The sequence below is a fragment of the Salmo salar genome, chromosome ssa08 (assembly GCF_905237065.1).
Source record: "Salmo salar chromosome ssa08, Ssal_v3.1, whole genome shotgun sequence".
NCBI lineage: Eukaryota > Metazoa > Chordata > Actinopteri > Salmoniformes > Salmonidae > Salmo > Salmo salar.
The window spans coordinates 18575892-18597329 of NC_059449.1; the positions used below are offsets into that span (position 1 = coordinate 18575892).

Sequence of the window (21438 nt, forward strand, 5' to 3'; positions counted from 1 at the left end):
CACTTAGCAAGTAACTATTTCAATAGAATGTTTATGATGTCACTGCGACAACTGTCGATAGACTATGTCTATGTACTCCGATTTCAGAGGACTCTACTCTGAGTGTGCCAGAGCGCAGAATAACAGCCGAATTTACGAACGCTCAACACCTGTTGAATACGGCCGGTGTTAGTAAACATTGGCAAAAAAGCGTAATTAAATTGTTGCCAGCAGCACAGTAGCAGCCACCAACGCTCTGGATAACATAATAACAGCCTAACCAGCTCTGCTAGGGTGAGTAAAATGAGTGAGCCGTTCTCTCATTTGTGTCAGGAAGTAGCTAGCAAGTTAGCCAACATTAGCCAGTTAGCTTGGGTGCATGGCTGCTGTTAGGTCAGAACACTCAGATCTACCCTACTCCTCGGCCAGAGCGTCCAGTGTGCACTCTGAACGCTCCGAGAGCGAAACGCTCTGAATTTACAAACGGACAATCTGACAATGCTCTGAGTTTATGAATGCCCAGAGCACGCTCTGGCACTCCAGATTACATTTACAAACACACCTGTTGTATAAACCAGCCTTTAGTCTTGAAATGTTTGGTTGTTTAGTACATAGCCTCACGTGAATCCTTAAAGAGATGGGTGGGGCTAAAGCTTAAGAGGGTGTGTTGAGTGTAGACAAAGAAGAGCTCTCCAGTAGGTAACAAAACATTCCAGAACCATTTTGTCAAAAGTGAGGTTACAAGTTTATCAAATTTCAAAGCAGACTTACTTTCCCATTGTTCCTCAACTGTATTGTATGATATACCATTTTCTAGTTCTGAGTCTCTACTTTTACCCAATGTAAAAAACACAATTTCAAATGTTGCTACATAAGACCGAATCATGGCGTATGAATACTTTCTGAGGGGACTGTATTTATCTTACTTCAGCAGGAGTAGGGTACTCTAGTTATGTTGGTTGCTATTTTGACAGATTTTCCCATTATTTCTCCCATATCTCAACTACAGTTAGACTGTAGTTCTGTTCCCAAACACTAGAGAATACATTATCTGGCTACGTCTCAAATGGCGCCCTATTCCCTTTATAGTGTGCTACTTTTGACCAGAGCTACTGTATGGCACCTGGTCAAAAGTAGTGCACCAAATAGGGAATAGGGTGACATCAAATCAAATTGTATTTGTCACATACATGTGTTTAGCAGATGTTATTGCGGGTGTAGCGAAATGCCTGTAAAAGCGAACATTTGGGAGGCAGCCTGGATCTTTATTCAAACAAATTAGACATACTGTAAGACCACATATGGGTTACCCATGCTAGTTTGTCACCTTAGCTTTGTAGTTACATGTGTATAGGTGTATTTAGTTGGGCCCTGGTTAAAAGTGCACTATATAGGGAATAGTGTGCCATTACGGCTACCCACAATGTCTTACTGTACAGTCAGAGAAAACATGGGTTGATCATGACAGATTTCAGTCAAATGTTGCATACTAGATATGAGAAGTAGGTTTCTACTTAGGTTTCAGAGTTGTGACTGATGATGAGTAGGTGGAGGAGGAGAAAGAGAAGGAACGGGGGAGGAAGTGAGTTACCACCACCACAAAAACAAACATAGTTGAGACAGGAAGCAATTCTAAGCATCCACTTCAGTGCAGCTTTAGCAGTGGCTAAAAGGCTAAAAAGCTCAGAATAACTCCCACTGAACCTACACTGCATTCTTCCTATTACTACTTAGCCATTCTCTAAGTAGGTTGAATGAGGGCAATTGAACTTTTTTATATTCCGCTCTTAAAGTTGAATGGAACTAATGTACAATAAAAAAAGAGACAGTCAAAGGTTTTGGGCAATGGGAGGCTTCAAGATTTCATTTGAGTACCTGCCTGCTCTTTACCATTTACATGTGAGACATGGGAAGCTGAAAGAGAGAGAGAATTCTATTGAAATTGAGAGAGAGAGACATGGAGAGCTGAGAGAGAGAGTTGAGAATGGGAGAGTAAGGAGACCTAGGGATGAGAGAGATAGAGAGAGAGAGAGAGAGAGAGAGGAAGCCTCGGGATGAGAGAGACCGAGAGATGAGTGAGAAATACAGAGAGAGGGAGAAAGAAATAGAGAGAGACAGAGAGATAAAGAGAGCGAGCGAAAGATAGAGAGAGTGAGTAGGCCTTGGGATGAGAGAAAGAGAGCGAGACAGACAGAGCGAGTGAGTAGGCCTCGGGACTAGAGGAGAGCGAGAGGACTCTGCCAAGTCTCATTCCCTCTGATTTTAAACCCTTTAGGGATAGGGGGCAGCATTGGGAAGTTTGGATGAAAAGCGTGCCCAGAGTAAACTGCCTGTTACTCAGGCCCAGAAGCTACAATATGCATATAATTAGTAGATTTGGATAGAAAACACTCTCAAGTTTCCAAAACTGTTAAAATAATGCCGTGAGTATAACAGAACTCATATGGCAGGCAAAAACCTGAGAAAAATCCAACCAGGAAGTGGGAATTCTGAGGTTTGTAGTTTTCAAGTGAATGCCTATTGAATATCAAGTGTCTGTGGGGTCAGATTGCAATTCCTAAGGCTTCCACTAGATGTCAACAGTCTTTAGAAGTTGCTTCAGGCTTCTACTGTGAAAATGGAGCGAATAAGAGCACTCTAAGCAGATGGCCCAGGTGAAAGCCTTTAGTTTAGTCATACGCGTGACCGTGAGCGAGAGGTCCGTTCCCTTACCTTTCTAATGAAAACAGTATTGTCCGGTTGAAACATTATTGAATAGTTATGATAAAAACACCCTAAGGATTGATTAGAAACATCGTTTGATATGTTTCTACGATCTCAAATTGAACTTTTTTGACTTTTCGACTAGACTTTGTGCCCGCGCTTTGTGCATTTGGATTACTGGACTAAAACACGCAAACAAAAAGGAGGTATTTGGAAATAAAGATGAACTTTATCGAACAAAACGAACATTTATTGTCTAGCATGGAGACCTGGGAGTGCCATCAGATGAAGATCATCAAAGGTAAATGATTCATTTTAATGCTATTTCTGACTTTTGTGACACCTCTCCTTGGTTGGAAAATGGCTGTATGGTTTTCTGTGGCTAGGCGCTGACCTAACATAATCGCATGGTGTGCTTTCACCATAAAGCCTTTTTGAAATCGGACACAGCGGCTGGATTAACAAGAAGTGTATCTTTAATCGTATTTACAACACTTGTATCTTATATCAATGTTTATGATGAGTATTTCTGTAATTTCATGTGGCTCCCTGCATTTTCACCGGATGTTTGTTTGAGACAATGCATTTCTGAACATTACACGCCAATTTCAAATGAGGTTTTTGGACATAAAGATTAACTTTATCGAACAAAACAAACATTTATTGTCTAACATGGAGTCCTGGGAGTGCCACTAGATGAAGATCATCAAAGGTTATTGATTAATGTTAACGCTATTTCTGACTTTTGTGACACCTCTCCTTCTTTGGAAAATGGCTGTATGGTTTTGTGGCTAGGCGCTGACCTAACATAATCGCATGGTGTGCTTTCACTGTAAAGCCTTTTTGAAATCGGACACTGTGGTTGGATTAACGTGAAGTTTATCTTTAAAATGGTGTATAACACTTGCATGTTTGAGGAATTTTAATTATGAGATTTCTGTTGTTTGAATTTGGCACCCTGCAATTTCACTGGCTGTAGGCCAGGTGTTCCGCTAGCGGAACCACCTTCCCAGAAAGGTTATTAATGGAAACCCAGAGAAGGCGATAAGATGCTCCCGAATCGGGAACCCGAACCCATTTGGATTTAATTCCAGCCTCTCCAAAGTTTTTAAACTTTAATGTAGCTCCTTGAAGTGCCAGCTGCTGACAACATCGATTTCGCATTAAGCCCCGGTGTCCGATGTGGTTTGCCTTCCCTTCCAAATTGACAGAGACATCTATTTTCTCCTCTTCTCCCTCTTCTTCTGTCAACGTCTTCCATCACACGAGGAATAATTGAGAATTAAAAAGAAAGAGAGGGGAAAGTAGGAGCGGTAAATCTAATTGGCTGTGTTCCCCAACTTCCTCATAGAGGCCCATAAGTTGTAACTTGTGTGGCCGCCAGGGCTGGACAGATGAGGGAGGAAGTCGATGCGGGACGAAGACAGGAAGGTCAGGACACGTCACTGGCTGTCACGGCGCACAAAGGCTGACAGAACTCCGTCACGCTAAGGCTACAGAGAGGTCCATCTGTTTCATAACACCCCTCATTGTGCGTCAAAGCCCACGGATTGCCGACAACGCTTTGTGTCAAGTGTCTAATGCTCGTCTTACACTCTCTATGATCGTCTCTTCTCCTCTTCAGGGCATTGTCCTACCTCTAATGGTAGACCCTGATGAAGACAGACAGATCTACCTCTAATGGCAGACCCTGATGAAGACAGACAGACCCTGATGAAGACAGACAGATCTACCTTCAAAGGTAGACCCTGATGAAGACAGACAGATCTACCTCTAATGGCAGACCCTGATGAAGACAGACAGATCTACCTCAGATCTACCTCTAAAGGTAGACCATGATGACGACAGACTGATATACCTCTAATGGCAGACCCTGATGAAGACAGACAGACCTACCTCTAATGGCAGACCCTGATGAAGACAGACAGACCCTGATGAAGACAGACAGACCCTGATGAAGACAGACAGACCCTGATGAAGACAGACAGACCCTGATGAAGACAGACAGACCCTGATGAAGACAGACTGATCTACCTCTAAAGGTAGACCCTGATGAAGACAGACTGATCTACCTCTAATGGTAGACCCTGATGAAGACAGACTGATCTACCTCTAATGGTAGACCCTGATGAAGACAGACAGACCCTGATGAAGACAGACAGAACCTGATGAAGACAGACAGACCCTGATGAAGACAGACAGACCCTGATGACTGACAGACCCTGATGAAGACAGACTGAGCTACCTCTAAAGGTAGACCCTGATGAAGACAGACAGACCCTGATGAAGACAGACAGACCCTGATGAAGACAGACAGACCCTGATGAAGACAGCTTGTCTAAACGTTGGTTATTAAATTATTGCATCTGAGCTCCTAGAGTGTGAGGCTCTCCTTTTCTTTTTCAAGTGTTCTACTTCGCTAGCCAGCACCTCACCTAAACAGGTGTTCATTTCTTTCACCTCCAGATCTACCTCTAAAGGTAGACATTTTTCTATCTCCTATACAGGAAAGAGAAGAAAAAGAAGAAGGGAAGAGGAGAAATAAGAAAAAAATTGCCTTTTTATAGTTAAGTGACGGGATACAATGATCTATTGCCGGGGATGTTGGAAGTTAATTAAATAGCCGGTGTAGTTACTAAAGCCAGGCTGGGGGCCTGGAGCTGAAAGGAGAGAGGGACACATCTCAGGAACCAGCTAGTGTTCATCTGAAGGTGATCCTGTAGCAGCAGGGAGAGAGACTGAATGTCTGACGCTTGACTTGATTAGGACCAATCACACAAACCAGTTCCACTTCAGCAGCGGCCATTGTGCTTAGCATGCAAACAACATGAAGGGAGAAGGGACATCATGGAGTTGGATAGAGGGTGCACTTCCTGAAGTGGAAGTGGACATTGAAAAGACAGGAGATGAGACCCTATCTATCTAACTCTATGAGGGGGACATCTACTTATCACACTGGCCTCTAACCTGTGACCTCTCGCCTGCCCCAGATGCATTGTGGGTCATAGCAACAAGGAAGTCTTATAGAGATTGAAGTGGTGCTTTAGGAGTTAGGAGTAAGTTACCTTCTAAATGCCACTAACATTTACTATGAGACGAAAGACTCTTCCCAAAACCATTCGTCCCTCCCCCTGAAAAACAAGCGTTAAAAAGAAGAAGACGACAAATAAGTCAGAACTTGCGTCATTATTTTTTCTCCTACATGCTATCAAACTATCACAGTCTTGGCGAACACTGCTTTTCTTTCCGAGTTAATTACAGAGCTAATGACAAGGTTCGCTCCAGTGAATTCTCGACAGCGCGCTGGGCCACAGACCGAAGGGCAGACAGACAGAGACAGAGAGACAGACAGATAAAAGGCACCTCATCATGACTGCAGCGTTAATGAGGTCACATCTCTCCCCCAAATAAATGGAGAGGAGAACAAAGCTGGATAAGATTGCGCTGATTGATGGAGCTCTTTAGGTTAATAAGACACTTAATGAACTCCTGCTACTAGCATCGCTATTGTAGCCCTCCTAAAACACACACACACACACACACACCCCAACAACACCCCCACCCCAAAACACTCCCACCTGACCCCCGTCTCCCCCCTCTCACCTCTCCTTCTGACGACTGGAGCAACAGGTCTTTCCGGCAGGAGGCCTTGAAGTCGCCCACCCCGGCATTGACCTCCACCCCTCTGGGAGCCTCCAGACTCAGGGTCCTGGTGGGAGACTCCAGCCTGCAGAGAACCAGACATCCAGGGATTCAATTAGACAACGAATCACTTTAGATTCAATGCATGGGTGACTTGAAGGATCAATAATGAAAACATACTGTACAATTAGAATGTAAGTCGCCGATCGGAAAAATAACTGAACTGAAACTTTTTTTAAAGCAGCATTTCTTTAAAAAAGGATTACACAGATCTAGCTGAGAGGATTTGATTGGACTGTGATGTGAAAGGGAGGGGGGGACACTAAGTGATACACAGGCACATTAGTACACATATTTTCTCACTGTTCCTCTCTCTCTCTGTCACACACAGGCACACACACACAGAGAGACGGAAGCCTGGATGGGAAGTCTCCCTGTGGACTGAGCGGTCATCTGGTCCACTGGTCCATCAGGTTAGCTGGTGAAACAGGCCTCGGATAATTAACCACCTGACAGAAATGAATATATCGACTTAACGATCCCTCCTTCCAACTTCTCTGCAAAAAAACCTTCACAGCCTCTTTCTCTTACACAGTCAGGATATCATACAATATCTATGAATAGCTCTGGTACTTTCGGCCGTTTTAAAAGAGGAATTCAATCAGGTCATTGATTTTCTGTTGCTGCTCCGGCTGCTGTTCCGCTCAGTGATTCGGAGACAAAAAAAAACGTAAAAAGTTTCCATTCATCCAGAAAGCCAGGGCCTTGGTGGTGATTCTTTATATGAAAAGACACCAGGGTCAGAGACTGTAGGTCTTATCGGTCCAATTCATTATCACGCAGGAGCCGCCTTCTTGCGTTCCCGCGCTCCTTCTCGCCGGCGAGACAGATCCGCTTTGACCTTCAACGCCGTCCGCCACGGCTTGTTTTATGCGGCGGACATATTTTTTCTAACATGACAGAGATGGGCAACGAGAGAATGCATCAACACAGTTATCGTCTTAATTTGACAACTTCTAAAAGCTCAGGGGGGTACGGAGGGGGAGGTAATGTAATAATAGTTCTGGTGCGTACACATTGTAAAGTAGTGAGGGAGGGTGTGATAAACAGAAACCATAGTCAGAAAAACTTTCTCCATGGAGGTTTCAGTCGCAATATAAGTTAGATGTTTTCCAGGCGTATATAGCTTGACATTCACCTTGGCCTTTCTCCTTTAATGGCCCTGATGCCGTATCGCCATGTTACCGTTTCAGATCTGAACCCATGACCTTTTCGGTCAAAAAAAACCCACATCACCCTTCTGTGTCGCCGGTCGGGGCGACATAAATTGTTTAAAGTGTCAGAGAGCGCTGAGCGATACAAAGGTGTCGTGTGGCAGGAAGAGTGAGCCGACTTTAACGATGAGAAATGGTTGGAAAATGACATTTTCAAGCCTCTGTGACTTTTGTGACTCCTTTTTTTAAGTCCCCATCTCCAAGAGTAGTTATATCCTGTGCTAAACTCGTTCCATGAATCTCTCAGACTAAAAGAACAGGTGAGAGCCTTCAACTGTGTTGTAAAAGTTATAAAACTCATAACACTTGTCACAGAGAGACAGGTACGGGGGATGACTCAGAACTATGGTTAATGGAGTATATGGGTACATGGGGGGGGGGGGTGTTCTGGTCACTGAAAAGTAAATGTTGCATTTCGTAAAACTCAGAGCACTTAAATACCGAATGCCAGTCAGGTGTAAAATAGTGTGTAGGCATGTGTGACACTGTGTATGTGTGTGCCCGCAAGGCAAGAGAAGCAGGGAGGTCACCTGAAGGTGTTTCAAGCCTTCTCCGTCTTCACATTTACAAACTAATGCACCGTGATCCTTTTTCTAACCATGATCCATCCACTATAACCTACTACTAACTACAGTAGATTCCCTGGCAAATCCTTAGGTTGGGTCAAAAAATGACCAAAAAAAGACTTTCGCGTCCCGCCCGTCTGCGGCTGTGAAATGTAGCCTGGGAAATTGCAAATGGCAGTGAGACCCCGGGAATTTTTCTATTTTAATTTCATGAAAATGTAATTTCATGGCTCCATGCATCCCATCGGTGATAATTTAATCAATAGTGAAAAGACTGGGGTCCGTCCTTCGTTTCTGCCCGTGCCGCTGACGTGACATACCCGACGGATGTGTGTCAGAAGTTATTTGCATGCTGCGGAAAGAGAGAGAGAGAACAGAGAGAGAGAGAGAGAGAGAGAGAGAGAGAGAGAGAACACATATACACCCTCAAAGTAGTAGTCACTGAGCTCTTCAGTAAGGCCATTCTACTGCCAATGTTTGTCTATGGAGATTGCATGCTCTGAGCTGAACTTTATACACCTTTCAGCAACGGACTTGGCTGAAATAGCCGAATCCGCTACTTTGAAGGGGTGTCCACATACACTATTTATACAAAAGTATACACACCCTCAAAGCAGTAGTTAAATACTATTTTATTACACAAAAGCTTCCAGTCAGTCTCTTGTCACATTTACATAAAACATCCTCATCTGGCTGTCCTAATATGGACTCCATACTTCTCATACTATGTCCTAATATGGACACCGTACCATTCAAATCCAGTACAAACCACCAACTGAAATGCCAGGCTATGCTCTGAGAACAGCAGCTCTTACACGGCTAGCAACACAATCAGAACAAGGCACAAGCATCTCTTTAACTTCCCATGGTGCACTGGGGCTCCCTGCTGAGAGTGTGAGTGGCTCAAAGCGGAGTGCCAGTAAAAGTCGCCTACCACAGAGGCTAACATGTCCCGGGGTGAAAACAAACAAATGTACTGAAGTGGAACTAGTAGGGTGAGAGTAAGAACAACAAGATGATATGTGAGCAGCCAGACTTAGACACCTTTAGGGTTGGAAAATTGCAGTAACTTTCCCAAAATTCCCAGGTTTTCCAGAAATCTCTGTGGAAGTTAGCAGAATATTTCATCCCTACACCTTGTTCAACATAGACCAGCTAGGCTTTTAGGGCAGGTTCTCTGAACCTAGAGATTCTCTATTCCTTTTTAGTTCAGGAATATGTTGAATGAGTGTCCGGTAAACCGGCCCACATTAGACCAGGGGTTTGCAGCTACTAGGTGTGCAGGCTTTTGTTCCTGCCTAGCACTAACAAACCTTGTCCAAATAGTCAACTCACTAACAGCCTGAACCATAATTAGCGGAACCAGGTGTTTTAGGGCAGGGCCTAAACAAAAGTCTGCACAGCCATTACATCCAGTCAGTCATGTGATCAGGAGAAACATATGCTTCATATTTGATGAGCTGGAAATACTAGTCTTTTTGAATTGGGTAAAAGAAAAATGAATGGAGAAATAATCTATATGTGGTTTTATCTCCCATTTTATCCAAGCTTGAGGGAATCTGTTGTATTACTGCATGCCACCCCTCTGAGCGACCATATGCTGACTAATACTGCCTCCTGCTAGGAGGAGAGACACCATTGTTCGTCTGCCTGAAATGCCTGTCAGGTAGTCTAAAAGTATTGATGAAAACACTTCCCTTAAAGGCAAGATAAAAAGAGAGGGAGAAAATGAGGACGGCGGGAAAAGAGAGGAACGGAGGAAAGGAGAGGAAATTAGGAAAGGAGAGGAAAGCAGGAAATTAGAGTAAAGGAGAAGAAAGGAGAGGATAGGAGGAAAGGAGAGGATGACTGTTCTTGGAGAGGAACTGAAACATCAGGCGCTTTTGAGGTGATGTGACATTTCAACAGAGAGAGAGACATGGGGGAGGGAGAAAGAGAGCGAAAGAGAGAGAGAAAAAATGGGTAATACGAGCTAGCTGCTCACATTATTCTATCTGTGCTAGATGTGTGAGAGAGACAGAGAAACAGAGAGAGAGATGATGAGGGAGCCGTAACAATGTGACATATTGTTCCACATTCAGTGTCAATTGCCTCTTTCCCTGGTCTCACGTGGTGGAGGGGAAACGTACTACATTCTCTCACTCAGCACAAAAAATAAAATGCTGGGTCAGATGTAAGGTATTTGTGAAGACAGCACAAGGCCTCTCTCCTCCTGCCAGTGGCAGTAACACCTGCAGACTCAGGCTCTGTCCCAGGCTCAGGCCCAGGTTGAAGTGAAACGACACATAACGTCAGAAAGGCCGCTAGCTAAATCAGTGCAGGCTTCACAAGAAATCAATGGTTCAGGCTTCTGGGGCGCTCAGTCAATCTGGCCCATGCAGCCCACCTCTGGAGTGAGTCTATACGCTATAGGAGACGATGGATAGGGTGGATATTCTGCTGTGTGAGGCCGGATTCATATATCCACTTCCAGCTGAAGTGGTTGGTTGGGTAACAGGAGGTATTAAAACAGCTGTGAAGCATTATAACTGGGGCCAGTAGGTTTAGGGTAAGGATAATCTAGGGTGTATATTCTAGGGTAAGGATAATCTAGGGTGTATATTCTAGGGTGTATATTCTAGGGTAAGGATAATCTAGGGCGGATAATCTAGGGTGTATATTTTAGGGTAAGGATAATCTAGGGTGGATAATCTAGGGTGTATATTCTAGGGTAAAGATAATCTAGGGTGGATAATCTAGGGTGTATATTCTAGGGTAAAGATAATCTAGGGTGTATATTCTAGGGTAAGGATAGTCTAGGGTGTATAGTCTAGGGTAAGGATAATCTAGGGTGGATATTCTAGGGTGTATATTCTAGGGTAAGGATAATCTAGGGTGGATATTCTAGGGTAGATATTCTAGGGTGGATATTCTAGGGTGGATATTCTAGGGTAGATATTCTAGGGTAGATATTCTAGGGTGGATATTCTAGGGTGGATATTCTGCTATGTGAGGCTGGATTGGTATTCCCTCCTATCTGAAGTGGTTGTTTCACTTTCTAAAGTTATCAATAGCATGCCATTAAAAGTAGGGTAGGAAGAACTCGGACATCCAGTTAAGAGTCGGCTCATAACTTGAGATCTGTAGCAATTGGAGATTTGCCAGTGTATGCCTGTGAAACTCCAGTTAGGATTTGAGTCAATAACTAGGGCCCGAAGTTACTAACACCATGAACACTACTGCACACTGCCCTATCCAATCTGGACAAGAGGAATACCTATGTAAGAATGCTGTTCATTGACTACAGCTCAGCATTCAACACCATAGTACCCTCCAAGCTCATCATTAAGCTTGAGGCCCTGGGTCTCAACCCCACCCTGTGCAATTGGGTCCTGGACTTTTTGATGGGCCGCCCCCAGCTGGTGAAGGTAGGAAACAACATCTCCACTTCGCTGATCCTCAACACTGGGGCCCCACAAGGGTGCGTGCCCAGCCCCCTCCTGTACTCCCTGTTCGCCCATGACTGCGTGGCCATGCATGCCTCCAACTCAATCATCAAGTTTGCAGACGACACTACAGCGGTAGGCTTGATTACCAACAACGACGAGACAGCCTACAGGGAGGAGGTGAGGGCACTCGGAGTGTGGTGTCAGGAAAACAACCTCTCACTCAACGTCAACAAAACAAAGGAGACGATCGTGGACTTCAGGAAACAGCAGAGGGAGCACCCCCCTATCCACATCGACGGGACAGTAGTGGAGAAGGTGGAAAGTTTTAAGTTCCTCGGCGTACACATCACAGACAAACAGAAATGGTCCACCCACACAGACAGTGTGGTGAAGGAGGGCCTCTTCAACCTCAGGAGGCTGAAGAAATTTGGCTTCTCACCTAAAACCCTCACAAACTTTTACAGATGCACAATTGATAGCATCCTTTTCACCGCCTGGTACAGCAACTGCACTGCCCTCAAACGCAAGGCTCTCCAGAGGGTGGTGCGGTCTGCACAACACATCACCAGGGGCAAACTACCTGCCCTCCAGGACACCTACAGCACCCGATGTCACAGGAAGGCCAAAAAGATCATCAAGGACAACAACCACCAGAGCCACTGCCTGTTCACCCCGCTATCATCCAGAAGGCGAGGTCAGTACAGGTGCGTCAAAGCTGGGACAGAGAGATTGAAAAACAGCTTCTATCTCAAGGCCATCAGACTGTTAAATAGCCATCACTAACACAGAGGCTGCTGTGTACATACAGACTCAAATCATTGGCCACTTTATTTAATTTATTTAACTAGGCAAGTCAGTAAAGAACAAATTCTTATTTTCAATGACGGTTAACTGCCTTGTTCAGGGGCAGAACGACAGATTTTTACCTTGGGGATTCAATCTTGCAACCTTTCGGTTATTAGTCCAACGCTCTAACCACTAGGCTGGATCACTAGTCACTCTAAATAATGCACTTTAATTATGTTTACATATCTTACATTACTCATCTCATATGTATATGTATATACTGCTGTGATATCGGTTTTGGCTGAAACACCACTTAACATTGGTTTGGCTTTACCTTTTTAGTAAGGATTCACTCTCTGTATACAAAAGCTCATGTTACAGAACAACAATATACTATAGGGTGACGATGACTGCGTTTACACAGGCAGCCCAATTCTGACCTTTTGGCCCAATTATGGGCAAAGGAGCTGATCTGATTGGTCAAAATACCAATTACTGAAAAAAGATCAGAATTGGAAGGTGGCCAATCCATTTAGATCCGACTCGCAGATCCAGGTGTTGGCAGTAAATCTAACAAAAGCCCCTGAAAGTCCCAGCTGGTGAGTGTTTTCAGAGTGTTAAAAAAAAGAAAATGGCTGAAGACGATAATGATGTTTTGGTTGGAAGTAAAAGAAGAGGACAGGTGATTAGACTAAGCCGGAGCTTCTCTCAGTCACTACATCTCTCCTGGAAGGCTACTGATGGCTCAATAAGTATCATTTAGATTTTTTTTACCAGGAAGGCAGACAGACATCAATATGCCCGGGCCCCCGTGGGCCCCCAAACCGTCTACGCCCGTCGCCGCGGTTACGTCTGGAGGGTGTCGGCAGCTGTTGTGGCCGCGTAGTGAACAGAAGGCGTGTTTCGGCGGTGAGATAGTTTGATAATATCAGGTTTTCGGAGGCCGTAAATTTTTTTTTCAGTTTCAGTGAGACTAGGAGAAATGACCAGAGGGTGTTTCGGTTTGAGACGAAAGAAAACAGAAACTGATACACAGATACACACAGATAAACTACAAACACATGTACACACACACACACACACACACACACATGCAAATGCATTGTGTTTTAATCTAATTTATTTCCAATTGCCCCCTGAAGAAGTGTATAACCAAACATCAAATGAAGAACGATAAACACTGCGCTCCATTAACTGCAGCTTGTTCCAACACATGCTTGAGGAGACTGGGAAACTCCCAGCTGGCTACACACTGTACTGTAAACCCATTTATCTGGGGTGGACCGGACACATACAAACGGACCATTTTAGAACACAGACTGTCTGCTTCACTCAGCTAAAATCTCTCACTCTGTCTATAAATTCCCCTTTCCAGAAGACGGGTTCTTGTACAGTAAGAAGGCCCTCTGATGAGCTAGTGCTAGGTGGAAGTTGGCTGCAGATACAGATCTGGGATCAGTTTCCTCTCTCCACATCAAAATCTTAAAGTAACTGTCCAGTGTTTCCAGATATCCATGAAATATGACTTATAATTAATTACAATATGAGTTAAATAGTTTTCCTTCCCAAAAGTTAAGTATGTTAAAAATCAGCTTTTCTATGTTTGAATTGTGTGGGCGTACCCCAACAACAGAATGGTGTGGACGTATACAGGTCATAAAAAATATCCATGACAAGTAAACAGCTGATTGGCAAGCTGAGCATTCGTGAAAGAGAGGGGACTGGATAGCCATATAATCTGACGAATCAAGGACTCCTACGAGGAGGTGTGCACGAGAATAAAGGTGAAGGAAGGAACCTCACCGCCAATCGAAATGAAAGTGGGAGTGAAACAGGGAGACCCAATGTCCCCCCTCCTCTTCAACATTGCAGTAGACCCTCTAACTTGCAAGCTCGAGAGCATGGGAGAGGGCTACAGGTTTGGGGGAGAGAAGGTGACAACCCTAGCATTTGCTGATGACTTGGTGCTTATGAGCAGCTCTTGGGCGGGCATGCAACATAACATCAAAATATTGGAAAGTTTGTCAACTTTCTGGCCTACGTGTGCAGCCAAAAAAGTGCCATGGGTTCATGGTGAGACGCGGGGGCGTAGCATTCACCGTCAATAACTGTCAGGCATGGACAATCGAAGGGGCAAAGCTACACCTGATTGACCCAGATAAATCAGAAAAATATCTGGGCATGAAAGTGAACCCCTGGCTGGGGATTTCAAAGCCGGATTTGAGAGGATAAATCCTAGAGTGGGTCAGCCGAATCAATTAAGCGCCACTACAACCGAGCCAAAAAGTAAGCATACTAAACGCATATGCAGTCCCCCGAGTGATATATACGGTAATCCACGGGGACATCGGGACAGTCGAACTAACTATCCTAGATGGGATAGTTAAAACAGCAGTGAAAAAGTGGCTGCACCTACCTCCGTCAACCTGTGACGGCCTGCTCTATGCTAGGAACAAAGACGGCAGCTTAGGCATTGTGAAGTTGGCAAAAATGATACCAGCAATCCAGGCGCGAAGGTTATTTAACCTGTCAGTGTCGTCAGACCCACTGACAAGGGCGGTAACGGAATATACAATGCCACAGGAGGAATTTTCAAAACTGTGGATACGGGCAGGGAGAGTCCCGGAGCAAACTCCGAAACTGGGAGAAAGCCTAGATGCTATGACGCCAGTCGGGGAAGATGGCTCAAGCACAAAGGGAGCAGAGGTGGAGCCAAAAAAGCACAAGCAGCTGTGCAAGAATCCCTCTAACTGGAGGTCGAAAGGATTTGAGGATTGGGCGGCGCTGCCAATCCAAGGAAATGGAACTGGCATGTTCCACCAAGACAAGATCAACAACAGCTGGCTTGCAGATCCAGCAGCGGTGCGATTTAAACAGCAACACTATGTAGCTGCGCTTAAACTGAGGGCAAACGTATATCCTACAAGGGAGACTGGCTCACAGGCGGAACAAATTGGAAGACGTATGCAGAAGGTGTGACCACAAGCTGGAAACAATATCACACATACCAGGGCAATGCCCGGCAGTGAAGGCAGCCAGGCTGAGAAGGCACAATCTCATTTGTGACCTACTCGCCGAGGAAGCAGCGAAAGTGGGGTGGAAAGTCACCAAAGAGCTGAGAGTGAAAACGAAGGAGGGGGGTCGACGTGAGCTAAGTCATACAGGATGCACTTCCTGACAACCAAAAAAAGGTGCCGCCAGTGGGTTGGGTTCCACTGGTGAAATCTTCTAATCTTGACTCAGCACAGCCTCAGAGGAAGGGCCACTCCGAGGAGCCTGGTCCTCAGAGTGGCAATATGGAGCGTACCAAAGGGCCCGTTAGCAGGGAATTCCACTGATTACGCCGAACCACCGCTCGTTCAACTAAGGCTGGGTTAAAGCTGGAGAAGAGGAGTGAAAAGGGAATTCTAAACCCCACAAGTGTGTTGCATTGTGGGGAGTAAGTAAGGCCTCTGGTCAGAAGGAAGGCAGTTGATGTGCAACTAACAACGCAGAATTGTCAAGCTTGTCAGATTTGGCGCAAGCGGATGTCAAAGTGAAGAAATCCAAAGGGCGGAACTCCTGTCTCGGTGCTGTGCTCCTCATATCAACTATGACGAGTCAACAACATTATTTTGGTATAACAGAATATTAACTTTTCAAAGTGAGATTTTCACTGGACAGTTACTTTACCTACTAGGGAGTAGGAATGCAAAACTGTGTGAAGTGTTGACGGAATCCTGTTGTGATGACGTATGCATTCTTAGTCTATTGTCTGGGCTGTTTGCTGATCCAACAGAACCAATCTGAGATGAGTGAGAGGCTTGCACCCGGCTCTCCATCTGCTATAAGAGACCTGGGTGTCCAGCCTGCTGCAAAACTAACATGTCAGCAACCAGTCCACAGAGCAGCATAACCTCTGGATGGGTTCACAATGACTGACAGACACACGGCTATATACAGAGGTTGGTACTCGCATACACGCACACACCAAACACACACACACACCAAATTATTTACACACACACCAAATTATTTCCATAACCCAACTCTGTTCAGGCCTTTTCCTATGCCTGTAATGCCTCTTTCAGTGTAACTAATTAATGGTTGATGGAAGAGGATGGTGGAGAACGTCCTTGTTGCTCAATGTCCCGGTAAATCTGCCTGATAATGAATAAAAGGCGCTTTGGTTTTTGTCATAAAAGACCCAGATGGCTGTTCCTGTACATAGCCCACATACTAAAGAAATACAGCGCCGGCTGCGTTGACCTTAGCCAAGGATTTTCATTAACTTCCAACCCACCTGATCCGATGGACATTATTATTAAAATGGGCCACAAAAGTGAAGTGAATCGTCAAGCTTCCCACAGAACCAACTTCCGTTCCGAGCCAACCCTCCATGAAACTTTACCCTACTTTCAGTCAAACTTACAAAAAACGTTCCTAAAGTGCCAAGTTCACTTCCGAGAAACTTTCCCAAAGAGCCAAGTTCACTTCAGAGAAACTTTCACAAAGAGCCAAGTTCACTTCCGAGAAACTTTCACAAAGAGCCAAGTTCACTTCAGAGAAACTTTCCCAAAGAGCCAAGTTCACTTCAGAGAAACTTTCACAAAGAGCCAAGTTCACTTCAGAGAAACTTTCACAAAGAGCCAAGTTCACTTCAGAGAAACTTTCCCAAAGAGCCAAGTTCACTTCAGATAAACTTTCTCAAAGAGCCAAGTTCACTTCAGAGAAACTTTCCTAAAGAGCCAACTTAAAACTTTGCTTCAGGAGCATCACTGTACTGCACTGTGGCTTTGGAGGGAAGGGGGATATGTGGGGAAGATCTCTCCCAAAGCCCTTCACTCAGAGTGGGGTTGGAGTCTCGAAGGGGTTCCCCTTTGACCGGGGGTAGGGAGGTAGAGTTGTAAAGGGGTACAGAGAGGGAAGAGGAGGATATCGACTGGACCTGTTCCTCTGTAGTTCTTTGGATGAGGCTTTAATTGAGTCTGGACCTCTGTGAACTCTTTGGCTTCGTCCCAAATGCACCCTATTCCTTATATAGTACACAACTTTTAAACAGGGCCCATACGTGTCGACTTCCAACAGCTTGATCAATGCTCATCTGATTATGGAGCCAGTGTTAGCTAGTGGAATTAGCTGATTGCTGATGACACGCACTCTCTGTCTTCTGACTCTTGTTTGAGATTTTGTTCTCTTTTATCAAACTCCTGTCTCTCTACTCTCTCTCTCTCTCTTCTTTTACTGTCTGTCTCTCTACTGTCTCTCTCTCTTCTTTTACCTTCTGTCTCTCTCTCTCTCTCTCTCTCTCTCTCTCTCTCTTCTACCCTCTGTCTCTCTACTGTCTCTCTCTCACTCTTATTATCTTCTGTCTCTCTACTGTCTCTCTTCTTTTACCTTCTTTCTCTCTATCTCCTTTTACCGTCTGTCTCTACTATCTCTCTCACTCTTCTTATACTGTCTATCTCTCTACTGTCTCTCTCTTGCTCTCTTCTTTTACCTTCTGTCTCTCTACTGTCTCTCTCTTCTATTATCTTGTCTCTCTACGGTCTCTCTCTCTTCTTTTATCTTGTCTCTCTACGGTCTCTCTCTTCTTTTACCTTCTGTCTCTCTCTCTCTCTTCTTTTACCTTCTCTCTCTCTCTCTTCTTTTACCTTCTGTCTCTCTACTGTCTCTCTCTCGCTCTCTTCTTTTACTTTCTGTCTCTCTACTGTCTCTCCCGCTCTCCTTTTACCTTCTGTCTCTCTACTGTCTCTCTCTCGCTCTCTTCTTTTACCTTCTGTCTCTCTCTCTTTCTTCTTTTACCTTCTGTCTCTCTATGGTCTCTCTCTTTTTACCTTCTGTCTCTCTCCGATCTCTCTCTCTCTCCTTTTACCTTCTGTCTCTCTACTGTCTCTCTCTCTTCTTTTACCGTCTGTCTCTCTACTGTCTCTCTCTCTCTCTCTTCTTTTACCTTTTGTCTCTCTACAGTCTCTCTCTCTCTTCTTTTACCATCTGTCTCTCTACGATCTCTCTCTCTCTCTCTTATTTTTCCTTCTGTCTCTCTACGCTCCCTCTCGCTCTTCTTATACTGTCTGTCTCTCTACTGTCTCTCTCTCTCGCCCTCATCTTTTACGTTCTGTCTCTCTACGGTCTCTCTCTCTTCTTTTACCGTCTGTCTCTCTACGATCTCCCTCTCTCTCTCTTCTTTTTCCTTCTGTCTCTCTACGCTCCCTCTCGCTCTTCTTATACTGTCTGTCTCTCTACTGTCTCTCTCTCTCGCCCTCATCTTTTACGTTCTGTCTCTCTACGGTCTCCCTCTCTCTCCTTTTACCTTCTGTCTCTCTACACTCTCTATCTCCTTTTACCATCTGTCTCTACTGTCTCTCTCGCTCTTCTTTAACCGTCAGTCTCTCTACTGTCTCTCTCTTCTTTTATCTTGTCTCTCTACGGTCTCTCTCTCTCTCTTCTTTTACCTTCTGTCTCTCTACGCTCTCTCTCTCTATCTCCTTTTACCGTCTGTCTCTCTACTGTCTCTCTCTCTCTCTCTCTTCTATTACCGTCTGTCTCTCTACTGTCACTCCTGCTCTTCTTTTATCTTGTCTCTCTACGGTCTCTCTCTCTCTTCTTTTACCTTCTGTCTCTCTACGGTCTCTCTCTCCTTTTACCTTCTATCTCTCTCTCTCTCTTTCTTCTTTTACCTTCTGTCTCTCTACGGTCTCTCTCTCTTTTTACCTTCTGTCTCTCTCCGATCTCTCTCTCTCTCCTTTTACCTTCTGTCTCTCTACGGTCTCTCTCTCCTTTTACCTTCTATCTCTCTCTCTCTCTTTCTTCTTTTACCTTCTGTCTCTCTACGGTCTCTCTCTCTTTTTACCTTCTGTCTCTCTCCGATCTCTCTCTCTCTCCTTTTACCTTCTGTCTCTCTACTGTCTCTCTCTCTTCTTTTACCGTCTGTCTCTCTACTGTCTCCCTCTCTCTCTCTTCTTTTACCTTTTGTCTCTCTACGCTCCCTCTCTCTCTCTTCTTTTACCGTCTGTCTCTCTACTGTCTCCCTCTCTCTCTCTTATTTTACCTTCTGTCTCTCTACTGTCTCTCTCTCTTCTTTTACCGTCTGTCTCTCTACTGTCTCCCTCTCTCTCTCTTCTTTTACCGTCTGTCTCTCTACTGTCTCCCTCTCTCTCTCTTATTTTACCGTCTGTCTCTCTACGGTCTCTCTCTCTTTCTTCTTTTACCTTCTGTCTCTCTACAGTCTCTCTCTCTTTTTACCTTCTGTCTCTCTCTCTCTCTCCTTTTACCTTCTGTCTCTCTACTGTCTCTCTCTCTTCTTTTACCGTCTGTCTCTCTACTGTCTCCCTCTCTCTCTCTCTCTCTTCTTTTACCGTCTGTCTCTCTACGGTCTCTCTCTCTCTCTTCTTTTACCGTCTGTCTCTCTACTGTCTCTCTCTCTCTCTTCTTTTACCATCTGTCTCTCTACTGTCTCTCTCTCTCTTCTTTTACCATCTGTCTCTCTCTCTTCTTTTTACAAACCACAGAGGACAATAGACACAAACCACAGAGGACAATAGACACAAACCACAGAGGACAATAGACACAAATCACAGAGGACAAAAGACACAAACCACACTTACACTACTTTTTAGGATTTAATATGTGATGTAGGAGAAAGAATTTGGGGTTAGGTGGGACCAATATGCAAAAGTTTCAACATTCTAGGAACATGGTCTGGGGTTAATCGAAAGGAGAGGACTTTATCCAAGTTTTCCTGGGGTCCCCGTCAAGCAAATTGTGTCCAAACTTCTAAAAGAGTCTCTATAACTATTGGCGTGTCTATCCTGCTGCGTAGGCTTGGCTGCATCCCAAATGACACACTATTCCCATTAGTGCATTACTAGGACTCTAGAGCCCATAGGACTCTGGTCAAAAGTAGTGCAATTAATAGGGAGTAGGGTGCCATTTGGGATGTATTCTATGTTCATTTGTACTTTAGAGGGTTACACCATAACATACATCATTAGCCTCAAATAGACTCCATCAAGTCATTACATGTATCATTTACTTTAACTGCAAAATCAGGGGACTTTTATAGAGAAAGGGGGAAGAGAAAGAAAGGGGGGGGCAAACGACCTCGGCCAAAAAGCGGATTTGATCAAAAAAAGAAAAGTAAAAAAGTCATACCAAATCCAAAAATAGAGAAAGAAGCACTGGTCCAGCTAATTAGCAGTGATTCACCTCGGTCGTCTGTTAAGTACAAGTCCTAATGAACACACTTATATTAAACAACTATAAAAAGGTAGGGATATGAACTTGATTCATTTCTATGTTTCCATTCTGCCGAACAATTAATGAGTGAGAGACGAGGGAGTGAAATATGTAAAGCGTGTAATACCGAATTAACCCCCGACGCAGAGCGGAGAGAAAGGCCACGGCCGGTCAGTCAAAAATGTGTCGCATTTCAGTTCACTCAGAGGTAAGGGATGAGATGAGAGTGCCACTCTGAAATGATTCATATGTGTCATGCATTCTGTGTGTGTGCGCATGTGTGTGTGTGTGTGTGTGTGTGTGTGTGTGTGTGTGTGTGTGTGTGTGTGTGTGTGTGTGTGTGTGTGTGTGTGTGTGTGTGTGTGTGTGTGTGGCAACTACCCGGTGTATTGTGGTTTTAGACGGAGAGAAATCAGGAGAAATTCAAAAGAGACTTCCCAACCAACACCTATATTACAGACAGAGGAAGAGGCCCAAAAGGCATCCTATTCCCTATAGCAAGTAGTGCACTATGTAAGGAATAGGGTGCCATTTGGGATGTACACAGAGAAGGTATAACAATACATAAAACACACCCCTCCCTCACTCTCCCCTCCTCCATCCCCCCTCTATCTTTATCCCCCTCCCTCCCTCTCTCTCTCTCTCCCTCTCTTTCCCCCTCCCCCTCCCTCTCCCTCTCTCTCTCTCTCTCCCCTTCTCTTTCCCCCTCTCTCTCTCCCTCTCCCTACATCAGTCCCTCCTTCCCTCCACTCCTCCAGTCCAATCCATGCCCATCAGTCCCTTTCTCTCCCCAGAACTTAATCTGCCCTGACAATATACAAATGAGCCTGCCACATTTGCATA

The 21438-nt window shown here is 44.7% G+C and overlaps 1 protein-coding gene across 1 annotated transcript in view; it reads right to left on the reverse strand.

Annotated features, from left to right (window-relative positions):
- LOC106602171 (zeta-sarcoglycan) overlaps positions 1-21438 on the reverse strand; it is a 361636-nt gene that overhangs the window by 24143 nt on the left and 316055 nt on the right. Inside the window, exon 7 of the mRNA XM_045722923.1 lies at positions 6286-6409. Coding sequence (XP_045578879.1) covers positions 6286-6409 — 124 coding nt within the window. The remainder of the gene's footprint in view (positions 1-6285; positions 6410-21438) is intronic.